The following is a 24,399-nucleotide window of genomic DNA, read 5'->3' on the forward strand; positions in this document are numbered from 1 at the left end:
TACAAGATGTCTCAATGCCCAAGGGTACGGTAACTTCTTCAGCTGTAATGTGATGATGGTAATGACGAAAACCACTGGGCTGTTATGAAATGCTCAGACACCATAACAACACATGTGTTTGACTTCTAAGATGCAGAAGATAACAAAACTTCCCCTCGTTTTGACAACTACATCTCCAGCGCAAAATTCACAAAACCACAGGTGTTCTTCAGATACACCTACGTTGCTAGCACTCTCTGTTTCACAGGGCAGAAAACAACATGTCAAAACACCCTTAGTGATTTTTCTACTAAACAAGGCGGAAGAGATGAGCGTGAGGGAAGCTGATGACAACAGTGGTCTCTGAGATGGCTTTGGGGGAAGGGGCCAGAGAGTTCACAAAGGAACTGGGGATTCAGATTAAGAGGTAACAGTTTTCACTCACCCTAGATTCTGTCAGCTGCTGTTATTAACTGGCTCAGCTACTTCTGGGACAGGAGCAGAAGCAACAAGAAGAATAAAAAGGTAATTTGGGCAGGAAAAGTAAACTGTTGGAGGATCTTCCCTCCTCTCACGTGTTACTGTTTGAGTATAGAAACTGTAAATCTCAAATCCACTAAAGATCTGTGGCAAACACTACTTTTGATAGAGAACAATTAAGAAATTCAGCTAAGAAACCCACTCGTCCCCTGCCCTCTCAACAGGTTTGTGTGGAAAGCTGCACTAAGAACTCGCCAAGGTTCTGGAAAGAAACTTGAAGATGTCATAAAGCTAGAGCTTTCATTTCTGGTGAAGCTGTTCTAGGGTACAGGGGCCTGATTTGTTTTCATCAGAGATTATACAGCACGCTAAGAAATGAATTAAAATTACACTGCAATAATCACCCTGTGGCTTCCAGGATTCTTCTCTAACAATTTCCACTGCACACAATCTGCTGTGCTGTGTTAAACCATAAACCTCTTAGAGCCTTCTCTGCCCCAGAAGCAGATGCAGTTTGTACATAAGGACAGTATGTGGACAAACGTACCAGAGATTTATACCCATTCTCCAACCAGAAGTCTTTTCTATTAAAAAAAATAAGATTGTAAGGTGCCCACATGAAGCAAGAATAAAAGGGAAGCAGTGTGACAGGATCCTTTCCTGGGGAAATGGAAAGATATCAGACTGATTGCTTCCTCAGCCTTTGTCCAAACTCTATGGGAATTCCATATATCCTGACATGCCCCTGCCTGGAACACACACACACGCTACAACCATATTACCTTTGCAGCCTGCTTCTTCAGATAGAATAAGGTATTTCATATCACTTTTTTTTTTTTTTTTTTTCTCTTTGGTGGGTTTTGAGGTAGCCATGCAGACAGAGGTTCAAAGGCCCTAGGGATTAGTCAGAGGCAGGACGGACCAGGGCTCTCCAGCCAACTGTAACCAGGGGAGTCCCCAACTGTGACTCTGCTGCCACAGCAGCAAAGCGACTGTCAAGACTGCCAGGAACACCCCCACATTTCCAGCACATGCCTCTGCTGCACTGACTGAACACAAAAGAGCACTGTAATAATCCTGGTTGCTGCCTATAGCTCAGGGTCTGCACTACGCCCTGGTTGTAGGTGAGGGAACGCATCAAGGATGTGAGATGTGCCCTGCTTTACCACATAGGCCCAGCTCTGTTGGGTGATGGCAGGGATCAGGCAAGGGAGAAGAACTGTGCAGTCGCAACTTGGTCAGGCTAACGCTGAGCTGTCTTATCCCTGCCCTGGTAGGGTGAAGAAAAGAAAGACAGAAAGGTACACGTACAGAGGATTTCTTGAGTTTTATTTCTTGATCAAACATCCAGGCATCTACTGCTCAACAGATACTGGATCCTGCCAAAAAAAACCCACTAATGTAGAGCAGAGCTTGAGCACTCTTGGCATCCAAACATTGTTAAGATAAGTGCTGAGTTTGTTTGGTCTCTCTGCCAGGAAAGGCAGGATCATGGCAATGCAGCATCCCTGCACACTCCTCAGTTCTGGGACAGCAAGTTCATCTCTCATCTGTCTCCCACGTGAAGAGTCAGAGCTTCCTGGGCAATAAGGAGGCTGCTAAGCAGCACCTTCACTGTCATTTCATGATTGTATTTCTCTTCAGTAAGCCACAGTTATTTCCCTTGGGTTGTTTTCCTACCAGGGTACATCTCCTGCAAATTACCTTTTGTAACTCCAGGGGTGAAATCGCTGTCCTGTGTTACAAGGACTTGATTTTGACAAAGCCCAGAGATATGTCAGGGGCTGAGCTCTTTCTCCTCTCTAGCTAAAGAAGGAATTTAATTTTTTCTTAATTAATGTATTTTTTAAAAAATGCAAGTAATCTTCATTACGTTGAGTTCTCAATGGCTTAGCCTTGAAAACTGGAGTTGCAGCTTCTCAAGAGGAGTACCTTAATTCTTTAGCAATATCTTCTGCCTACATGCCCCATGCTCTGGGCCTCAGGCTGTCCTCAGGCACAAAAGGGCAGAATAAAGCCTTTTCATTTATGGCTTTTACTCTACCACAGAACCTGAGAAGACAAGAGCCTCTTTGCAAGAGACACCATTTAGCCCTAAGCTGGATCAAGATGACCGTGTAATCCCTTACCTCTCAACATAAGGTACGTTTGCCAGAGCTGTAGTCACTACACAGCCTACAAAAGAAGCTGAGAAGATCCCTTTGCCCCTCATGAGAAGTCACTGACCTGCCAACCTTCCCTATAGAATGGTTCTAGGCTTTTTTTTTTTTGTTTCTATTCTAAAGAAAGAAACCAACCATCAGTGCTTTTAACCTGATTATGACTTGCCTTATTTATGCCCCAAGTTTAAATGATTTTATCTGGCTTCAGCGGAACTTCTCTGGCATCAGGAAGAGAGAAGCAGTTTCAAACAAAAGCAGCAGCCACCTGTCAGTAGGTTACAAGCAAATCCATTGTCTTATCTAACTGAGCATCTTCTTTACTGTTAGATTAAGAAAAGCACCTTATAAAAAAATGGCACTAGAGCAGATGATGCTTCCAAGCATGCTTTCGATGATCTTGAGAACTTCACAAGACATACATGATACAAGATCATCTGCAAGGTGTAACAGACTCTTCTTTGGCAAGAACTGAGTTGATGCTACGTTAACTCTGAGAAAAATAGAACTCTGCAGACAACAGACAATGTGGCTTTGCTTGCCTTGCCACCTATAATTAACAGTTTGAAATACTGTTATTGCCAACTACTGGTCACTCAAGAGAATAAACAAGCTGGAATTTAGTTTCAAGTGCAGGGTTGACAGATCAAGCATGACTTGCAAGGCTCATCAAGAATAAAGCAAAGTTAAGTGTAGGGAATCTGTTCAGTAGATTGAGAGCTGAAAAATAATTGGATTTAAATAACTTCAGGTTTGAAGATAAATGTCATGCCCTCAGCTAATTCAGAAACTAAAAAGCAGACTTACAAAATGAACCAGCAATCCCAATTCTGAGAGCTAAGCAACCATTTTCAACCCCAGATTACCGTCCTCTGCTGAGAACTTTGATGTAAACTATGCTGAATACACTGCTCCTCACTGCAGAATGACCATATGTAAGCTTAGAAGCAGCTCTTCAAAAAGTTTTCTTCTTTAATAAAGTAATAACAATTTTATATTAAAAGGTACCTGCTGTAAAGATAGGAATAAAAATAGTTTTCTTAACATTTATGTGTTTGAAAAACACCACCATTCTAAACAAAGTAAAGAAATTGAGGTTAAAGTTTACTAGCACAGGTCCAGAAGTTCTTACAAGAAAATCAGGTTCCAGGATCAGGATGTGTTTCGTTTGATTTCTTCTGAATGTGCCCTTTTGCAGCAGATCTCATTACTCAAGCCACTGATTTCAGATAACCAAACCAGAAAACTCCAGCACCCAAAATCTAAGGACACAGTCTTCAGTGTATTTCTTCCACACATAAATGAAAGAAAAAATATATATAAAACGCACCAAGTTTGGCTTACTATTTAGCATTCAACTAGATTCATCCTGAATGTGCCGTGATGTTGAAAGGGGAGTTCAAGTTTATTGAATTAATTAACTCCAACTCCGCTTAAGGATTTACATATTGGAGAAAAATAAAAAACCCTGAGCCTGTTTACCTGATGACACCCCATTCTCCCTGCTTTCCTTCACAGCTCAGTAATCCAAACACCTTAAATCTGTAAGAAAAAGGGAGAAAGGAGGGAGAATAACCGAAAGCCAGTCAACATCTGGATTTAGATTAGATAAGCTCCTAATTACCTAGGTTCTGCATGACGTTTCGGACTTTTCTACTTCATCTCAGCCAGTATCTCTCTGCGAAGTCTAATCTGTCCACAGAAATGAGTTACCTTTATTTTCCAGACAAAGTAGAACACAGAAAGGTCAAGCAAACTGACTGGCAACAGAGATCCAGACTCAGGAGGCTTCCCTACCCAATTACCCCACATCCAGTCCGTTACCCAGCACAGAGAGAGCAATCACTGCATGCAATTTCATTGCCTGCAGTTAGCCAGCACCATGGACCACAAGGCGGAAAATACAGATGAAATCCACAAGTGCTCCATCTTCCAAGATTACTCATATCTGCCCTGGCACCAGATCATCCATTCAAACTGAAGATTCCACAATCTGCCTCTTTCCACATAACGAGCTCCTTCACCCGCACCGTTTCCTTTCAGCCCTCTCCTGGCTTCTTTTACAGAGCTGTTCCCCAACAAGTTTCACCCCAAAGCCTCAAAATAGTAATTACTGGGAGAAGACCCCAAGTAGTTTAAGTCTGTGGTTTCTACTTCTAGAATTAATGCACACAGACACAAAGACACACAATGACAAAGCACACTCTTGCCCATTAGCTGTGGCTGGAAAATACCAGTCTCTCTTGCCAAATAGTTTCTGCTGTACTCCTCCTGTTCATTCTTTTCCATGATTAAGATTTCTTTCCTTTAAGAACCTTTCTAATCTACTGTCTTGCATCTGAGCATCTCCCTGGGTCATTGCAGGGCATCATTTTAATTGCAAGTTCAACATCAATACTTAGCTCATATTTCCGCAGCTTAGTTTATCTCAGCTTCTTCCAGAGATTGATAATGCATTGCTGAGCAATGAGCTCACATGAAGATGTAATCCAGAGCTGAAGATTTCATTGAGATGCTTCCCTTAGAGTTCTCTTTCATTTTTGCTTCTCCAGAGCTATTTGCCCTCTGCTGAATGGCACAGATGAAGCCAGCTGTGAGCATAGCTAAGCTCCAAATGGTTCTCCCTCATAACATATTTCTGTATACAAAATTAAAAGCTTCCTTCTTCCTGCTTCCCTCAAGGCAAAGGAAAAATAAAGTCACTTTTGTGGAAATCCCTGTGAGCAGATAGTGGGCAAAGGCAACCTAAACACTAACTTGGGTTGCTGGGTACAGTCTGAGAGGGATAGAAAATTAAAGATTGAATGCCAAAGAAAAACATACAACTCCAGGATAAACTAAGTGGATTTCACAACAGAGGCCAGGTGCTTCAGCATTAAAAAAACAAAACAAAACAAAACCCACAAACACCAAGAAGCCAAAACAACAACATAAAAACAGATGAAACAGATGCAGGCAAGCTGGAACCATTTATACCAAATACCTGTTCACAGACTCAGCAATGAAATTAAAAGAAAATCTCAAGACAAGGTTGCTGGCAACCCTTGAAAAGAGATGGTAGAACTTCTGTTTGAAACTGAGCTGACCAAAAAGCAGTGCAGAAGAATATTTCCTAAATAATATTTAAGAATATTTCTTAAAGCTTTCATACGGGATGGCTTCCTCCTGACTCTCCCCAGAACCAGCTTAGTTTGCTTACAGTTCCTAGATGTACAGCAGACATTCATTTTATAAAGCTGGTCTAGTGATCCTCGTCATTCATAATGCTGAACCAGAGGATTCTCAAGATCCCGTCTGGTCTTAAAATACATCCAGCAGAGAACAATCTGCCATTGATTGAAAATATGAAAACTAATGGCTTACTACGCTTCTCTTTCTCCTCCCCCCAGGTCCTAGTTTATAAAATTCAGCAGACAAAATCGACTTCTAATTTTTGAAGTTCAGGACATTTCAAGTAAATGTCTCTACATTAACATTTCAGATCATAAACTAAAACGGAATGAATACGTCCCTTTGCAACAACAAGTGGAGAAAGGAGAGGAGGTGTCTGCTTGCAGCCAGCAAGCTCTGCCTTGAATGGAAAGAATCTGAGCAAGACATTTTCCACAGATGTTCATGGAAAAACATTTCAGCGTGCTGCCACATTTCAAGCCTATTGTGGCAGGAAACCCTGAAGTTTCATGTGCGCAGTGCCCAGCTCATACATACGTATGTAAAAAGCTTACAGGCCTCCTGCCTTTCAGACAGTCACATTGCACAACGTGTGCACACACTAAAAACCTTTCATTGAAGCATTACAACTCGGAGATCTGGGAGGGAGTCAGACTAGAAGGAAGGATTTCGAGCCCAAGCCTCCACACCCCCTGCCAAAGAGGGATCAATAAAAACGTAAGAGAAAGAAATTCCTCCCACCACTAAAACATTCATGTAAAACCCTATAAGGACTTCCTTCTTCTGAAAATGCTACTTCCATATTGATCCATTCTGCCCCTCTCCCCCCCCCCTCCAACATGGTGCAAACTGAAAATGTTGGATAAGATCAAGCCCTTAAAGTACAGGGTAGGCAGGAATACCTTTTAATTTTGATATTATACTGCATTATGATGTCTTCTCAACAGTCACGCTTACCATTCTGCACTTTGGGATCTTTAAAGTCAGGAGAGCTGTTAACAAGACAATCACTATAAGGGACAAACACTTTCATAAACCGCTCATCACAAATCCCCACTGAACTCAGGATCCAACAGAAATATGCTTCTCACCTGTTATTTACTCAAAGCTGCATGGCCCTCTGCTTTCTCTGACCCTTTTCCTATTAACATCTTCCCTCCAGTTTTGGAGCACTTCCCTTTATCCCCAGAAACCCCTAGCAACTTCAGCAGTTCTGTCTTACACCATTCCCATTAGAAAAAAATCTGGCACCAGGTTCTTCGTTTGGAGAACAAATCTGACAGTTGCCTGTACCATGAGATGCAAGATAAGGTATGATATCTGAGCTGTACTATAATAGCTGCTCCACAGCTTTGCCATTTACCACCCTGACCTAGTCACAGTTTGGTCACAGCTTACATCAAAAAGAGTAGACCTTAGCAAACAGTGATGTAAGATAACACACACAAAACAAATTTTGTCTTGCACATCTAGTTACAATTATTTATTTTTAATTTCTACTGGCCTGTTTGAGCCCAGATCAGAGTAACAGGACACAACAGATGAGCAAGGCTATTGGAAAGAAAGCACAGCTGCCTTTACACATGTAACGTTACTTTGGAGACAAGCAGAAAATGTGGGGAAAGAAGGGTATGTGATTAGAGAAGCAAGTCTGCCAGCATCCATTCTACCTGTGCTCATCACGTGTCACCATCACACCCACTGATGAATGTCCAGCATAGAGATCTGAGTAACTACTCAAGGACACAAAGTTCATCCATCAATTGTAGAAAGAAAGGTATTTCAAGCCAGATTTTGCCGCACGCCAAGATTATTTTGGGAAATGGCTCTCCAGTAAATCGTGCCTGGGTTCTCATTTCTGTCTTCACTCTCTTGTAAAGAAGAACGGCTGACTGGATTTCAGGACCATCCCTCCCCCCTGCTCAGTTCTGCCACTGGAATTCACACATTCCCAGGGCAGCACTGAAGGCTGTTTCCCTTTCTTCATTCACTCCATGCACTGGAAATCCTATCTGGGCAAAGAGGGAGGGAGTAGAAACTGACAGCGAAAAGAAATCAAGACTGCAGCACGCTCACTTCCCTCCCTTGCATAGCTTACAGGTTTCCCTCTGAACCATGGATATTAATAGCATCTTGCCAAACTTTCTGGATGAGATTTCAAAGTGACATAATGCAAATAACGTTGAGAGAGTCGCTAACCACAGCCTTTGTGGAGGAAAGCCTCCATGTAAGACCTTGGAGGGGAGGGGTTTGGAACAGATTTAATTCTTGCTGGTTTTTCCTGCATCAAGTCTTTGCAAGCCTCACTCTCCTGTCTTACTCAAGTTTTAAGAATAGTAAGGCTGAAGCCTTACTATTAAAGTCCATTAAACCTTCTCAAAATGATAACAAATCTACAGCAATATTCAGTCATGACAATGTTACTCCAAGAGACATTTGGAACACAGGCATATGGGTTATTTAATGTTATTTACCGTAAGATTAAACAAGGGATGATCTGGAACTGAAATAGGCACTGAGCTGAGTCTCTGACTTCTCTCCAATCAGCTCAGGCTAGGCTGTAACATTCTTAGGGTTTCTATCAGGACGATGCACTTCAAAATGTTTCATAAAGTGAAGTCTTTGTTGCACAGCTGTCCCTATGCCAAGCTACTGCACTCATTCCTGTGCATCTGCTATGAAAATAATTTTTATAAAATTATTTTTTATAAAATTTTTATAAATTTTGTTTTTATAAATCACCCGGTGGAGAACAGTTACCTTAGTTATCGAGGCAACCAGAAGTCAAGCTGCTCTAGCCTAGCCACGGCCACATCTTCAGAAAACAGGCCCATTATTGTATGCAGAATAACTCAGATGAAGAATGAAGAAAGTAAGGAGAGACTTTCACCCCAGTTGTGCTTATGAATTGGAACAAGGGAACACAGGTTCAAGATAAAGCAGCTGGCCAGAGAGCTCCAAGAAAAGGAAGTACCCTTCGGCTACACTGAGAGCTCTTCAAAAGCACTCAAGAAGTGCAAGATTGGTTTAGAAATCATGAAGTCTCTCCCTCACAGAGTGCCACACCACTTTAAAAAACCCAAACAATTCCACAGCAGTTCCCAACCCCAAAGCACAATAGAAGTCAGTGTTAACATGCATCTCTGATGATCCAAACCAATTCTGCCCCACTCCCTCTTGGCCCAAAAATATACCAGGACAGGCACGCTTCTCTAGGAAAATCTCACCAGGCAGAGTATATTACAGGTGAAAATGGGCAAGGATGTGGGGAACACACACTAATACTATCAATAGTATCAATAATAATCACATAATAATACTATCAATACCTGAAGGGAACCTACACCCAGGAGGGGAGTAAACTCTTCAAAAGGGCTGATAACAGCAGGACTAGGGGAAATGGTTTTAAGTTGAAGGAGGGAAGATTTAGGTTGGATGTTAGGGGGAAGTTCTTTACTAGGAGAGTGGTTAGGCCCTGGAACGGGCTGCCCAGGGAGGTTGTGGATGCCCCATCCTTGGACGTGTTTAAGGCCAGGTTGGACGGGGTCCTGGGCAACCTGATCTGAATGTGTATGTTTGGTGGCCCTGCCAGGCAGGGGGGTTGGAACTACATGATCCTTGGGGTCCCTTCCAACCCGGGTGATTCTGTGATTCTGTGAACAGGATGCACATACAGATACTGAAATTTATTCCAACTTGTGGAGCTTTGCACAAGAGGCCTTTATAGTCTTCCATACAGTCTTTACTTGCTGAGCTTGCTAGAACACCGCCACTGCCTTAACCTGAGCATTTTCTGCAATTACATCAACAAGAAGGTGTGTAATCCTATGTTAATCAAGTTTGTTTTGGAACAAAACCAGTTTATATTAATGCTCTTCCAAAAAGATTGTTACATAATAGCAATCTAGTAATGAAGTTGGAAAATATGGCAGCAATTATTCCATGCTGGAGCTTTGAGTCTGCAAGATCATAAAACCTGCACAGTAAAGGAAAATCCGTCCGTAGATTATGACTGTAACTAATTTATCAGATGTCTTTCTGTAAATAGCCTATAGCTCTGAAGACAAAAGTACCACCAAAGAAGACAAACAAAGCTCTCAGCCATCACACTATCTGGAGAGCCTTTGGATTTCCAGAACAGTTTATTTCCCGGAGACAGGAAAGCCACTGGAAGAGCGTCACAGGACTTTCTCCCTTTTTGGATAAAACCCATGCTCATAAAATACAATACCAACCTGATGTCTGGAAGTCTATCTGGATAGGGTTGGACAAGCCATTCACTGCTTCACGCCACATGCCACCACCACCCGGAGACCAGGCAGTCACCACACAGCGATACAGCCCAGCATCTGAAATCTGGGTCTGATACATCCTGTAGCGGAACTCATTCTCCTGGACCTTCTCCAGAACCACGCCGTCCACACGAGTCTGGTCCGTCCAGTCTTCCAGCCGCACCACCGAGTCCTGGTTTAAGGAAATTATGCGAGTGGTTCCATTGGGATTTGACTGATCTGCCAGCGGTTTCTCTGCTGTAATGAGGACTGAATAGCGTGGCGTCTTGATGTTTTTTGAAGACACTTTGCACGTCATCTCAAAGGTGTGGCCTGCCACAAAGAACGGCTTCAGTTTCACCGCCTCCACCGTCAGCATGTAATCTGAAGAGGGAAGGAAATAAGCAGCAAGGGAAGGGTTAATAAATAGTGCAGTTATTTCTGTAGCACTTTTTAAACTGCAAGGTTACTAATAAACTGCTTTTCTTTTTCTTTTTTCTGAGAAAGAAATTTACCTAAATTTATCTAAACACACGAACATCCCAGAATGCTACACAACAGCAAGCACACTAGTAACACAACAGCTTGGGTCAAAATGCAAGGATTCAAACAAACACCAAACACTGAACAAAGCAACATGCAGGACAAAGCATGACAGAACCTCCAGGATACTTTAATTCAGGACTAGAGACTAGTCGGATGAGATGAGTCAGACAAGCCCCAGTTTTGCACTGGATCTGGAAAAGCCCCATCAGCTACAAGTTACAGGGCACTGATGAAGCACACATGACAAGTGACAAAAGCTGCTACTGACTGAATCTGCAGCACTCAGTAAAGCTTCGTTATTTCTCTTGAAAAATTTACCTTAAGAGCAACCCAGAAACATTCAGCTGAACTTGCAAAATCGTGACAAAACTGCCAAAGTTTTGTCTTGACAAAAATGACAAGAAAGGTGGTGGTTAATTCGAGAAACCACCAACCCCAGCACACTCATACACACAGCTCTGTGTTGGAAGCGGTCAGTATACCTCTGCTTCCACATGTTCTTTTCGCTTGATTCTCATGAATTCATCTAACTATAAGCCTATAAGAAGCCTTGACATATCCCCAGCAGTTTGGCATCGAGAATGCCAGCAACACTTACTACTTCGTTTCCTTCCCTTTCCTCAGCCTTCTCCAAGTCTGTGGGCTCCTCAATTCCAAGAATCCCTTAATTACAGGATTTGGGAAAATTATACATCTAGGAGCATAGCCTCAAGGCAGAAAAAGTACAAGCTCTGAGAAAAAGTACAAGCAACTGAGAAAACAAGGAGTGCCCAAAATCACAGCTAGATAAAAGGAAAGGGAGTTGCTACTTTCCTGGCATTGTGATGAAGAGACATCCTGCACACTCAAGCACTTCCTTAGGAAAGAAAGGCTGGGGCAGAGCACACAGCTTATGACAACTTCCCATTGTAGCAGTATTGCAAGAATTGCACCTGTCCAGCTTTCTGGACAGCTTTTGCTACAGCGTATTCTAACTTCACACCCTTACAAAAAAATGGTTGCAGGCACATTAAACAAAAGACTACAGAGGTCACCTTTACGCAAGGTGTGACTTCTTAGGATAATGGAAATAAATGATAGCGAGATCGTAACACTTTCCCCAAAGTGAACTAAATGAAATGATATTTATGCCCTCCGCATAACAGCAACAAGATACTTGTCAAAATTGCATTTTTCAGTGTTTTGCCTTCAAGCAGCAGTTTTCACAACGAGTAAACACAGCCCACAAGATGAGAAACCCGCTATGACAACTTTAAATCAGTACCATATAAAACAGATCGCAGTGCAAAGCTATATAAAGCAGCTGCAGGAGCAAAGAAGGCTGAGCTGCATCTAGTGGTCTGGCTGAACACTGAATTACTCAGTGCTCCACACCAAACTCCCCTTGCACTTCCACCTGCTAAGCAGGTGGGAATCGTGAGAGTTGCACATTTAAGCATCGAGGGTGCAATTACAATTGAAGTTGCACGTATGGGCATTCTCTGTTCCCCTGTGTGAGAAATCATCGTGCATCTGATTCTGGACTTCACATCTTCAGCTTTTCTTTCTGTTTCCACAAGATCCTGGTAGCACTCTGTTTATAAAGGCAGTAGCATTTAGGAGCACAACACAGACCAATGTGCCTCACATTTTTGGAATACAGTAGATAATCGTATTTTTGCCCCTAAAGCAAAAGCCCAAACAGGTAACTGTATTTCACTGCCACATATGGCTGCTTTCTAGGCTTTGTAAGAAGGCTCTGGGCAAAAATTCTCCTGATACAAACATTCATTGTGCTGCTGATCTTAACGTCAGAGCTGAGTCCTGGATACACACATGCTTGGTCTCATATACCTGTAACTTAAAACAAATGCCTCCATGTGATGAGAGCATTACAGATGTAGCTGAGAAGAGATAGCCCTCCTGTTCGGGCTCCAAATGCTTTATTTCAGCTACTCACAGAGCCAAGGCTCAGGAAGCAGTGCGCAGGGGAACACGCCTTGTCCCCATCAAGGATGGGCTGGACTTTGTTCCCAGGTATTCTTTTTTGGCTTCCCACTTCAGAGCAACAGAAAGCACTGCTTTTACTGATTATCTTTATTACGGAAGACAGAAGAGGTGGCAGCATGAAACAGCAGCAGAAATGCCATCTGTAGTATCAGTGGAAGAAAACACTGAGGAGTGGCAATGCAGCTGGAGAACAGCGGTTGAATTCAAAGAGGTTAGGAATTAAGAAGTGAACAAAGAACTGGCAGAGATCCTTCTGGAAGGCCTTGCAACAGATTTTCCCTTATAAAAACCCGTTCATCCTTCGGCTGGATGAATACTACAGCAGGTAGAGGCAGATTCTCTTATCTAAACACATACAAACCCTGAACAACAACAGAGGAAAAAGACAAAAAAAAAAACCCAGCATCCATGGGTGCTAAAGTGCTTCTTTTTTTCAAGGAAACAAAAGAGAGGCCAGAGAAGCTATTTTCTTCCAAGAACTACAGCCTGAGATAGCTTCTCAAATCTTCTGAGAATTGCCAAGAAAGTAATTGCCCATGCCTTGACCACTACCATGCATACTTGCCCCTTAGCACACACTGCATCCTGGGCAGGGTCCCTACTCCGTCTTGAAGAGCGAAAGCATGACAGAGCACGTCCCTGCCCATCGCACACAGGAGGCTGCATTCTGCAGAGTTTGTGTCAGAAAGCATCAGGAGAAGAGATCCTAAGTAAACCCATCTTCAAAGCTTATAACCAGTTTGGGAGCTAATCCAAGACAGAGGGCTAGCAGCAGAAATCCTAGCCAAAAGATTCAGATCAAATTTGAGTAATAAACTGCATTTTGGAGCATGGCAGCACACGTTTCACTTCCATCACCAGCCGCTCGATGCAGATAATCCACACTAATTCTCTTGTTGAGCCCTGCAACAAAGTGTATGCTCGGCTTCGAGCGTGCTGCCTGGGTAATGACAGAAAACAGTTCTAACCTAATTGAAGCAAGCCAAACTGCTAGTGAAGCCTTGCAGCTAAAGGGCAAGGAGACCACAGGAAACAACAATCACCTTCCCTGTCTTCCGCCGACTCCAGTCTGAAAAGAAGCACAACACAACTGGCAGTAATCTCAGAGACTAATGGCTTGTCAGCAGCATCAAGTAACACCATTTCAATATTCGTAAAGGCTTTTTCATCCCCCAGCACACTAACTAGATGGAAAGTACAGGGAACGCAACAGACATTAAGGTAATGACAGTTTTGCCTTTGTAGGAAGAGGCGGCTGCACAACACCCCGAGGTACAATTGTGGCTCCAATGGCTCAGATACCAAGAGCTCTGAAAATACAGCCTCCACACTGCAGCCTCCACCACGGCCTGATAAACTGATACGCCAGGCAACTGCTCTCCTCACTGCTGCACACACACAGCTGTGCCACTTCTTTGCCTAACAGCCGAGCAGATCAGAGAGCAGCCAGGAGGTGTCCAGCCACTTCTGACTGGTGCTTGTACCCCTAGCTTAGTGCACTTGTTCCTTCTTAGATCCAAACAGGCACCTAACGTAGCAATGTGGTGCCATGGGTATGGAAATTGCTTTGCTCAAAAGAAACTGCACATCTGTACTGTGCAGTGCCTACTGTACACAAGCAATTGCAAAAAGTGAGTGCAAGAGATATCACCTGCTCTCTATTCAAAGGAATTTCTGAAAGAGGAAGATATTCTTGCTCTGCGCTAAACTTAATGGAGAGTGCCAAGCAAACATTTAGGACAAGTAACATTGTGCTGAATACAATTACTTTGTAAATTAAAGACAGAAGTATTAAGAAAACCCCAAATAATAGTATCTTTGGGATATGGAGTTTCAATTAAAAGATAATGTTCCTTGCAAAGGCTTTCACACAGATCCAGAGCTGACAACACTGCTTTAAGAAAATTCTGCATTCCCTTGCAAACAGCAACTTCATTTTACATGCTGGCAGTATTTGCACTCAAACTGATAAAGAATTTTTTTTTAATTACCAAACTTCCATGTTCAAAACAATCTATAAAACCAAACAAGTTTCCCTCTCTAACTCTACAAGTACAGATTCCAATAAATATATAAGCTAAAAACAATACTACAATTTATGGTTTCCTTTTTTTTTTTGTGAGACAAAGATGCTCTCTTCCTTCTTACCTTTGGTGAGGGACAGAGAGTAAAAGAAAAAGGCAAAGAAACAGAAATGAGACAGAGCGTGTCAAAAACAGTGGTGATGTGTGATAGTGGTTGGCTGCATTTGCAAAGCTGAATAAGCAGAAAGACACATGAGCATTATTGGTCCCAGCAGAATAGAATAGAAAAAGAGGATAAAAAGCCTCAAGTGCAAAAGGCAAGCATACAATTTATTATAAAATGAGGAAAAGGGACTTTGACATCTTCATTTGACATTTACATCTCAAGAAAGGGCCTCCTTACCCTGAACACCCCTCATTACTGACCGTCTCACAGCTGCAACAAAAATTATTTTGTCTTTCTCAAAAACTCAAGAATGTCTTTTCCAAATTGGGATCATTCTAAAGTCTCCTCCCTCTGTTTTCCCTTCCCCCAGCACTGCTCTAAAGTTAATACAGACAATGCAAATAATGAAATAGTTGGAAGAAAAGCTTCTACATAGGCACTAGCTATCCAAGGAAGAGGCAAATTTTGGTTCTCTCCTTAGGCAAACACATGGGAGCCTGTCTGCTTGCTTTTATAAGCACTGGGAGCAGTTAGGGACTCAAATCACCAGAGATACTTATCAAAACAACACAGAGCAGAGGCAGCAGCAGATTAACTCCTTCATAGCTTCATAGTTACTGGCTACAGCACAAGGCTAACAAGTACTGCCTGGAGCTCACAGATCTGGCTAATGCAGGGAATGCAAAAAAAAGGCATCTGCAGTCAGATTGCTGAAAAGCGGGGGTATGGAAGGGAATCAGGGAAAAGCAAATCTACATATTTCCCCCTCTACATACATACAACATGTTTTCTCAGGAGGAAAAGGGAGTCTGTGTAGGATTTTGCTTTCACATCATAAATCCCCTAACTCCAAGTTTTGCTAACAAATGTACTTTTCAGCTTGGGGACTATAACATTTGCATTTGTGATGCAAAATTAGCAGAGATTTTGGAACAAAACCAGGAACAAGGGAACGTTCACACCTGTCATGGTTTGTTTTCCCACAGGAATGTCAACACAGGCTGAGACTTTTCAACTCCAGCTGGTTTCTCTAGCTGCTCTGAAGGCAACCATCCATTACGCGTGCATGCACATGCACACACACAGACACACAGTGTTATGGCATATTTGAACTAATTGTGACCAGCACTCAGCATCTATGAGAGACCTCACTCCTGCTAGAGAATTCTATCGGGGCAAATTCAGCTTAGCTAAGCACCGAGATTTTGCCAAAGATGCTACATCCTAAACTATCCTACTTCTTCCTTCCCCATCTAACAGACTCCTCTCGTATGACTTCATGCTTAAGCCAAAAGGCTGAATGCATTCACTTTAAACTAGCATTCAGTGGTTCAGGTGCCTTCGCTTAGCTCTTCAGAAATGCTCCCAAAGACAGTTTAAACACTGATCTGAGGTAGTTCATTCCTGCTTAAAAAGGGCCAAGATCCAAACAAAGCACTTCTTTTTTTAATTACTATTTCATTTTTATGCTCTTGTACCACTACAACCAAACTTCTTCAAAACTGCTGAGTGAACACGTGCTCGTAAATACAAGGTGGAAGAGATGGAAAACAAACTCCCACAATCAAATCAGCAACCAAAGAAGACAAGGTGAGTGACATTCCCTTTTTTAACACACATCACTCTGTTGCTACCAATGAGATGCATCCTAGTGAGACCAAAACACTGAATCATGAAAGTGAGCAGTGACCCCAGCATCACTGCCAGATACTGCCTGCCACAATGACAGCGTACTTCCTGCAAGTCTCTGTGCAGTTTGATATATCTTTTTTGTGCTTCCTCTTCAAATTGTTGCATGAAACTGGTTCGTACTGCTAAGTATTTACTGCCAAAAACAGAAGCCTTTACGCAAGCCAATAGGATTTTTTCTTCTTCACAACAAAGAGCTATATTCCAAAGCCCATTAGCAGGCCTTTTGGTTGATGGACTTACTCAAGAGAAAAATATCTTAGCTGCCCAGGTCTTCCAGTGAATAGGTGCAAGGTTCCTACCTTGTGTAGCCCAAAAAATGGGGACAGAAGCAGAAGTCACATCTTTGCTCTTTATCCAGCTGTTGTTGCGGTGCCGGCTCCACGCAGAGACGACACAGAAATAATCCCCTCTGTCATTTTCTGAAGTCCACTGGATCCGTAAACTGAAGGTGTCAAAAGCCTTTTTGGAGAAGATTATTTCCCCATTTTGAGTCCTCTCTCTGCTCCTGTCCCCAAGCAGCAGAGTCCAGTCTGCATCCATAGTGGCCAGGAGCTCCTCTGCCACCACATCGTCACTGAGCAAGTGCCGCCTGTAGTACCAGGAAACTGAGAAGCGGATGTCTGCCTCGGTGTCCTGTACATTTGTGATCCTGCACTCCAGCTCTGTGGGGTCATCGGAAAACTTGGGTGTTTTGGAAGCATTCAGAAACACCTCATAATCTGGCTCTGCAGAAGAAAAAAACAACAGAAGTGAGAACCGCAAGCAGAAAGGAGAGAGCAGCAGAGCTTAATACTGAGTAAGGTACTGCTAACATCCAGTCTGAGACAGCACCTGACATAAAGGCCAAGTGCCAAAACTTGTACTTTTCTTACAAGTCCTGGGAATTGTGAATGCGGACTTCAGCTCTCAGACACGTACTGGTCTGAAGTAAGCCTCTCTGGGCCTACATTTCCAAACAGGATCTCTTGCCTCGTATGTTTGGTCAGACCATTTCAGAAAAATCAGGACAAAGTGATCTTATTGAGTTAAATCATACCCCATTCTTCAGGACCTGAGAAGCCACAGTCTGGATTCAGTTTCAGACCTACAGTCATCTCTGTCTAAAGACCTGCACTGCAAAGCCGCAAGGCTGGAAACTCTTAAGCTTGAAAACGTGCATCTGAAATGCATGGGTTAAAAAAAAAAAAAAAACCAAAAAGAGGGGCTGTTGTATTTAAATCCGAAATTGTTGGCTGTCCAGGAGGAGACAAGGCAGCCCCATGACCATTTTCTCTCAATGCAGATAGTGAAGAAAAAAGATTATGGCAAAGACCTCTCTCCACAAAAGAAATGCATGTTTATTTATTTACTAGTATTAGAATATTTGTCTCTCTTGCTGTCTACTATTATTCAGAAAGAAGACCGGCCTTCCAACTGCTCAGCCAATACTGATCACATGGATTTGATAATGTAAGTGCATTCAGTGCTCCGTATTTATTTCTTGCTTTATGCTGTACTTGGCATTTTGCCCTCCCAGAAACAATTAACCAAAGCTATAATTGGGACAGAGAAGGCAATCCAAGGCTGAAACTTAGACTTAGCTCACCAGCAAGCCAGGATAATAAAATATCTTAATAGAGCTGCTGCACTAATGTGTGTGCACACGCACTTCTGGACTTCAGTTGCAAACAACAGAAACAATTCTACTCAAGCAACTTGGAACTGCTGTGCCCGTTTGAAGAAAGGACCTCCACCCATTAAGTGGAGGCATGCAGGCAATGCAGGCATGCAGTGTCCTTGCATCTAGCAAGAACAAGGGCATCCATACAGACTGGACACTGGAGCATATAAATCACTGACTTTCTGCAGCACTAAGTAACACAAAAACTTGAAAGTACCATTTACCTAAGCCCATAATACTTACAACTGGTAGCAGTACAATAAAGCTATATCAGCATACACTTTGCCATTCTGTGAAGCTCTTCTGACTATGCACCTCTGATCATTAGCCTACTTAGTACTTATTAGGATGCCTGCTGAAAGTTTTCGTACACTAGTTCTTTATTCACTATATAGAGAACCTCAGCACAGATTTGTGCAGATTCTCAGTATAAGTAATACAAAGGAAAAACTTACACAATCCCTCTGCTGCAATCAAGTCATAGATTATTAATGGTGGTCAAACTCCATTTCTGCTATAAGTAAATGCCTACAGATCCTACCGCTACATTGCCCTTCCTGTTTCACTCACAAAAGACTACACTTGTCCAAGGCCTCACGATACAGTGCCCCTCTCCCTCTTCTTCCTCACCAAAAAAGAACACAGTCAAGATCAATTAACATTTTCACAGCAACAAAGATGAAGAAAGCAGAAACTCTTCTCAAGTTAGGAATAAAGGAGGGAAAAAGCTGCAAAAAACTCAAGTTCTTTGATAATCACTTCAGGTAGCTTTATTTGTGGGGAGGAAAAGGACCGCTAAGCAGAGAGTTTGGGATTTGACACCACTCCAGATAGGCGCTTCACCCTGACAGACATTCAAGCAGAGGATTTAGAAAGAATAAAAGGCTGGCTGGATAAACCTCATTCCTCCGCTCTGTCAGCTGTCAAAGAGCAGCCTCACTGACAGTTCAATGACTTAATACCCCAGCAGCTCTTAACTTCCATAAAGACGAGGAGTTGGTGAATTCTGGATGCAGCTGAGAACCTCAAACACTGAAAAATTATTCTACTTCCCTCACCCTAGCAACCAAGCACCTGCTGAATAATAGATTTTATTTTCTCCTGTCCCCAGATAACATCCAATTGGAATTGAAAGAGTAAGGAATAGTCCCACAGGCACCAGCAATACCATACAGTATGCAAATATGCAGAGTACCTGTACATGCATGAGCATGTGTATGTATACACGTGAACACATGGGGGAAGGAGAGAGCACTCACAGCTTGTATGTATAACTTGAATGGCTGAATGAAAATGGGAAATGAAGACCGATATCACTCGTGCACTTCTAGCACACGTTACAAGTATGCAAGAAAGAGGCATGGCTATATTGCTCTGTACAATGCTAAAATGCAAAATGTAAAGTCATTGTTACCGGTGTTTAATCTTGTTTTATTTCTGAAAACCAGTCTTCAGAGTAGGCCCTTTCATACACTGACCCTGACCGAATCCTGTGTCTCCACCCAGGATGAGCTCACTTTTGTAACTTGATGGTACTATCAGCCCCTGATTACAAGAGGCTCCAAACAGGTATGTAAGCAAGAGTTTTGGCACAGATAATTGCATCCAGTGAAAGCTACTGGGAATGTCAAGTACAACAGCTCTGCCAGTTTTCCTCCAGTTCACATCCAGATTTGTTCATGCTTCCAATACAAGCAATACTTCATAATTTGAAGCAGGTGGAAATGCCTTGCCCACAACACTTTGCAGCAACATCCTGAGTTGCACTGCTTCCAAAGTGAAGTTATTCTCTCTTCATGAGTAAACTAGGAGATAGGTCTAGATATTTCAGCCTACCTATTCTACCTCTACAAAGGTAGGCTTTTTAGGAGTTTTCCCACAGTTTGATTTTTGCTCCCAAGCTACTTTGCTTGGAGGGATTATTTCCTGCTCTGGAGACACTCAAGAAGCACCTGGATGCTTTCCTGCATAACCTACTGTAGGGAAACTGAGTTAGCAGCATTCAGCGATCTCCAGAGGTCACTTCCAACACCTAAATTCTGTTATATTTGCATAAAGAGATACGGTCAACATTTAACGTTCAGCAAGGATGGTATGAAGTAAAAACTTTACTGTCTTCAGCATGTACATGTCCCACTGGATCTCCAAAACACATTATTCTCAGGACAGGGTGTATGGAAAGATGTTGCCAGCCTGTTCTAGTAGGTCAGGTAGATCAGACAAGCCTGTTAAACCTCTGACCTCTGGTTTCTGTACCCTGTTCAGTTTAAGTTCAAGAAGTTGTAAATGAAGAATAAATGCTACAAACAGCCCCTCCTAGCCAGTCCCTTGCAAAAATAAATAAATAAATAAATAAATAAATAAAGGACAATGAGGAAAATCTGTTCTAATGACCACTATGCTAATCAACAGTTCCAGAATTATGTTAGTTCTTAGTCAAGTCTGCCTCATTCACTCACAGTAATCAATAGGTAAAGTGGTCTACTAAAATGAACCTCTCTTGCAGAAAGAAAATAAAGCAGTATAAAATCCTCCCCCATCCTAAATCCATCAGCAAGATATGGTCTGTCTCTAGCAATAAAACAAACAAAAAGCCAAACAACTTTGGAAGCTATTAGAGACCATTATGTAGTTTGCATTATAAATAATTTTTATAGCATACAAGTCACAAAAATCATGGGAATCACCTGATACCACTCTGTTTGGAACTCCGAGAGAATGCCTGCTGCTGTGTCAGAGCCCCACTGACAGTGTGAGGGAGATGAAAGGGGACAACATGACACCATGGGCAGCTTTAGCCCTTAAGAGCCCAGGCTCTTAAGTTCTGTTTCCCAGTTACAGCCTGTTCAGTGACATCAGAAAATGGGGTGTGGGGGTGAGACACGCAGTTAGAGATTTTAAAATCCCATTGTATACAAATCCCAAACTCCACAGAATAGATCAGTACGTTTTTATATCTGAGAGATAGATATGCTACATACAGGTGATAAATGCAAACGTGATAAGAACTTGCCCAGAAGAGATCCAATGAAGTTTGAAAACAAAATCACTCACCTAATGCTGTCACCACCACACTGACCGGTGCAGATGTCCTCTCCACCACTTTGTGCCAGCTCCCGTTGTGCAGGGGCACCCAGACAGCTGCTTGGCAAAAGTAGTACCCAGAGTCTTCCACATCCACATCACGCACCAACAGGCGATAGGAGTTCCTATCTACATGGCTCAGACTGATAAGAGTTGAATCACTGACAACAGAATCACGGTCCATGCTCAACAAAACCTGAGCATCCGACAAGGTATCATCGGGTGACTCAGAGAAATACCACGTCACTTCAGCTTGGAAAATACCACTCCTATCTGTTGTGATGTTGCAGGTAAGATCCAGGGAGTCTCTTTCAGTTACAGACAGATTGCTTGTTGAGATGAGCACATCTAGAGCTTGGAAAAGAAGAGACAAAAATTCAAGCAAAAAAATAAAACACTGTTTTGTATGTTCCAAACACAGAATATACACATCACCTTCAAATAGCAGGAAAACAAAAAGGTTTCTCATTCTCACAGGGGGTTGAGGTGTTTTGGGACAATCTCTCAGAAGAGAAAATGTTCACTGAAATCACAAGAAACTATATTAGAACTCAATTTATATCTGCTGAAATGGTTTTGAGCTCACTGATGAGAACAGATATAGATGTGCAGCAGCTATGGCCACATGTTGAAGTTCTGACTGACCACTGGTGTGTTGCAGAAGCAAGAAAGGGAAGCAAACAGATGGCAGCAATAATGACTTATCCTGCTAACTCACAGCTTAATGCTGTGACCAACACACTCAGGAGACTTTAAAACAATGCCAACAGCTACTTAAAAACACATTTAACAAACTCTTCTCATGGCTAGTGACTATTTTTAATGCACAGCACACATGGTCAGCCTTCAAATGGGGCCCTCTGCATTCTGTAGTTTACTAAGCTGGATAGAATGTAAGCATCAAGACTAGGAATAGAAAACCTAGTGGTAAGCCTAGTGGTAGTGGTATAATAGAAAACCTAGTGGTAAGCCTAGTGGTAAGCCTAAGCTGCAGGTGCTCTTTGTAAACCTCAGTGCAAATCATTCACAAATTACCTGGCCCCCTGTATGGGAACTGTGGAGTCAGCCTGAACCACTGATTGATCACCTGGGGAAAGGACCGGGTCAGCCCTGGGAGCACAGGTGAAGGCAATTCAGCTGTGTGATCAGAACAGGGTGGAGCCTGGCTGCACCTCTCAGATCTCATTTAAAGCCTGACTGCTGCTTTCTGGAGACCCCTCCTTGGTGGAGCTTTCCCCTGCAAACCTGGAATCTTCTGATGTGGGTAAGCAATCTTCTTCCCTTCCTTTATAGCATCTTTCTATTGTGCTGATCCTTTGTCATTACACCTCTGGTGAAACACCTTTTCCCATCATAATGATCTGTCCAATTGCTACACCCCCACCTTTTAACTTGCTAGTTAACTTGCATTCTACATTGTCCAAATTAGACTTGGATCTCAGAGCAGCACCACCTCCACAGTATATAATGCACTTCTCCTTCAAACATCTTAATTAAAGCCAGCAGACTGGGCTGCTACAGAAGTAGCTGTCCTCCCTCAGTAGTTACACGATTCCTACCTTAAACAGACAGGTAACAGCAGATCAGGGATTTACACGTAAAACCATGTTGTAAGCACATAATACATACCCACCTGTAAAAGCTTTCTAGGACGATCATCAGGAATGAAAGACAGAAAGCTAGAGCCAAACTGAATTTTGAATGGCCACAACTATGGCCATCAAAACCATGAGCTCACTGCTCACCACCTGATAGTGCAGAAAGCCAAGTCTCCTATCTGATGAGTGTCTCATTGAGACTTCCCTCATTAGGACTGGAAACAGTAGGAAAGCCTAATTAATTTAATAGACTAATGTCAGAATATAAATTAAGATTCCTCTGCAAGGTTAAGAACAGCATTTCAGCATGGAGCACTTCTGCCTTCATGCATCAGTCACAAGCATTCAGAACCTGGTGGTATAACCATGGAGAGGGAATCTGAGAGAACTTATTAAAATATGCTTTCTCAAGGCACCTTTTTTGCTTACAGGAGGGCTGAAGTGAGCCTAAAGGGCTCACTTAGGGTTACATCCCTGTTATGCAAGGCACTATTAGAAAAAGACATACAAAGTCAGGTCCAAAGGTCGTGATTTAAGGAGATGAATGTAGTAGGAAGGTAGGTAGAGTACCAGAGGCAAGAAACAGAGTTACAAAAGCTATGCTACTTATACAAGTAATTAGACACCAGCCTTTGCATTACATTTAAAAAAAAAAAAAAGACTTTTTAAAATTTTTTCTACAAATTAAACTCTAGAATTTATAGCAGTTAAGAGGGGATCTGGAAAGCCAGAAAGCTTTCATGCCCCTGACAAAGTTCCAGTGCTAATTACTGAGCTGAAAATGAAGGCCAAAAAAATCCAAGCCAAACAGAAAAAAGAAAAACCCAAGTATACAAACACTGAAAACCTCCCCCATTAGTTACTGCTAGCTGTGGCTTAAATAGGTAGCATTTAATCAGTTTCTGAAAACAGGATGACGATGGCCAGAACACTCTCCACAAGTGCAAGAAAATAGATGCTTACAGCTCTTAATTAGCAACCCTGGTTCAGCAGATACTACTTGCAAGCTTTTATTGTTTAACAGACACCTTGAAAAGAAGGGGCAGATTGGTCCTGTCCAATTTCACAAGCTAAGTACTGTCAGAATACTAAAACTACATCCAAATGAGCCAATCAAAATTCAGCAGTTCTGAATTTTCCCTACACTGTCTGCAAGACTACAAAAATGAAAATATATCTTTATTGTATGAACACTTGAAAATACTGTCATAACCTCATTTCTGAGGGACTACTGCCGCTTGTTTTTCCACCTACTGAGTGACAAGATGCATCACCTCTCATTTTCCCCCTTTACCTAGCAGCAGTAATGCTAATGCAATTAAGTGCTTAGTACAGCTCCTCCTGAAATGTATATAGACAGAGATATCGGGACATCCTCAGCACAGCTCACATATTTTTGTTTCCTAAGTCAAGCATGCAATGATGTGATTAACAGGGCCATAACAACAAAGTGGAGCAATCAGCCCAGTGATCCAGTGTAAGGTGATAGAAATCACTGCATAATTTGTCCTTTGAAATTATCCTTGCCTTTCTCCTTCCTCCCAGACTTTTTATTTTCTTTTAATATATAACATTCACAT

At 42.3% G+C, this 24,399-nt stretch overlaps 1 protein-coding gene across 1 annotated transcript in view; it reads right to left on the bottom strand.

Annotated features, from left to right (window-relative positions):
* Nucleotides 1–24,399, bottom strand: part of LOC122178276 (prostaglandin F2 receptor negative regulator-like) — a 66,387-nt gene that overhangs the window by 12,155 nt on the left and 29,833 nt on the right. The window contains 3 exon segments of the mRNA XM_042868352.1: nt 10,025–10,444; nt 16,777–17,202; nt 21,192–21,575. Coding sequence (XP_042724286.1) covers nt 10,025–10,444; nt 16,777–17,202; nt 21,192–21,575 — 1,230 coding nt within the window.

Source organism: Lagopus leucura, unplaced genomic scaffold (genome assembly GCF_019238085.1).
Source record: "Lagopus leucura isolate 7727_CA_CO unplaced genomic scaffold, USGS_WTPT01 Super-Scaffold_100001, whole genome shotgun sequence".
NCBI classification, from domain to species: Eukaryota; Metazoa; Chordata; class Aves; order Galliformes; family Phasianidae; genus Lagopus; species Lagopus leucura.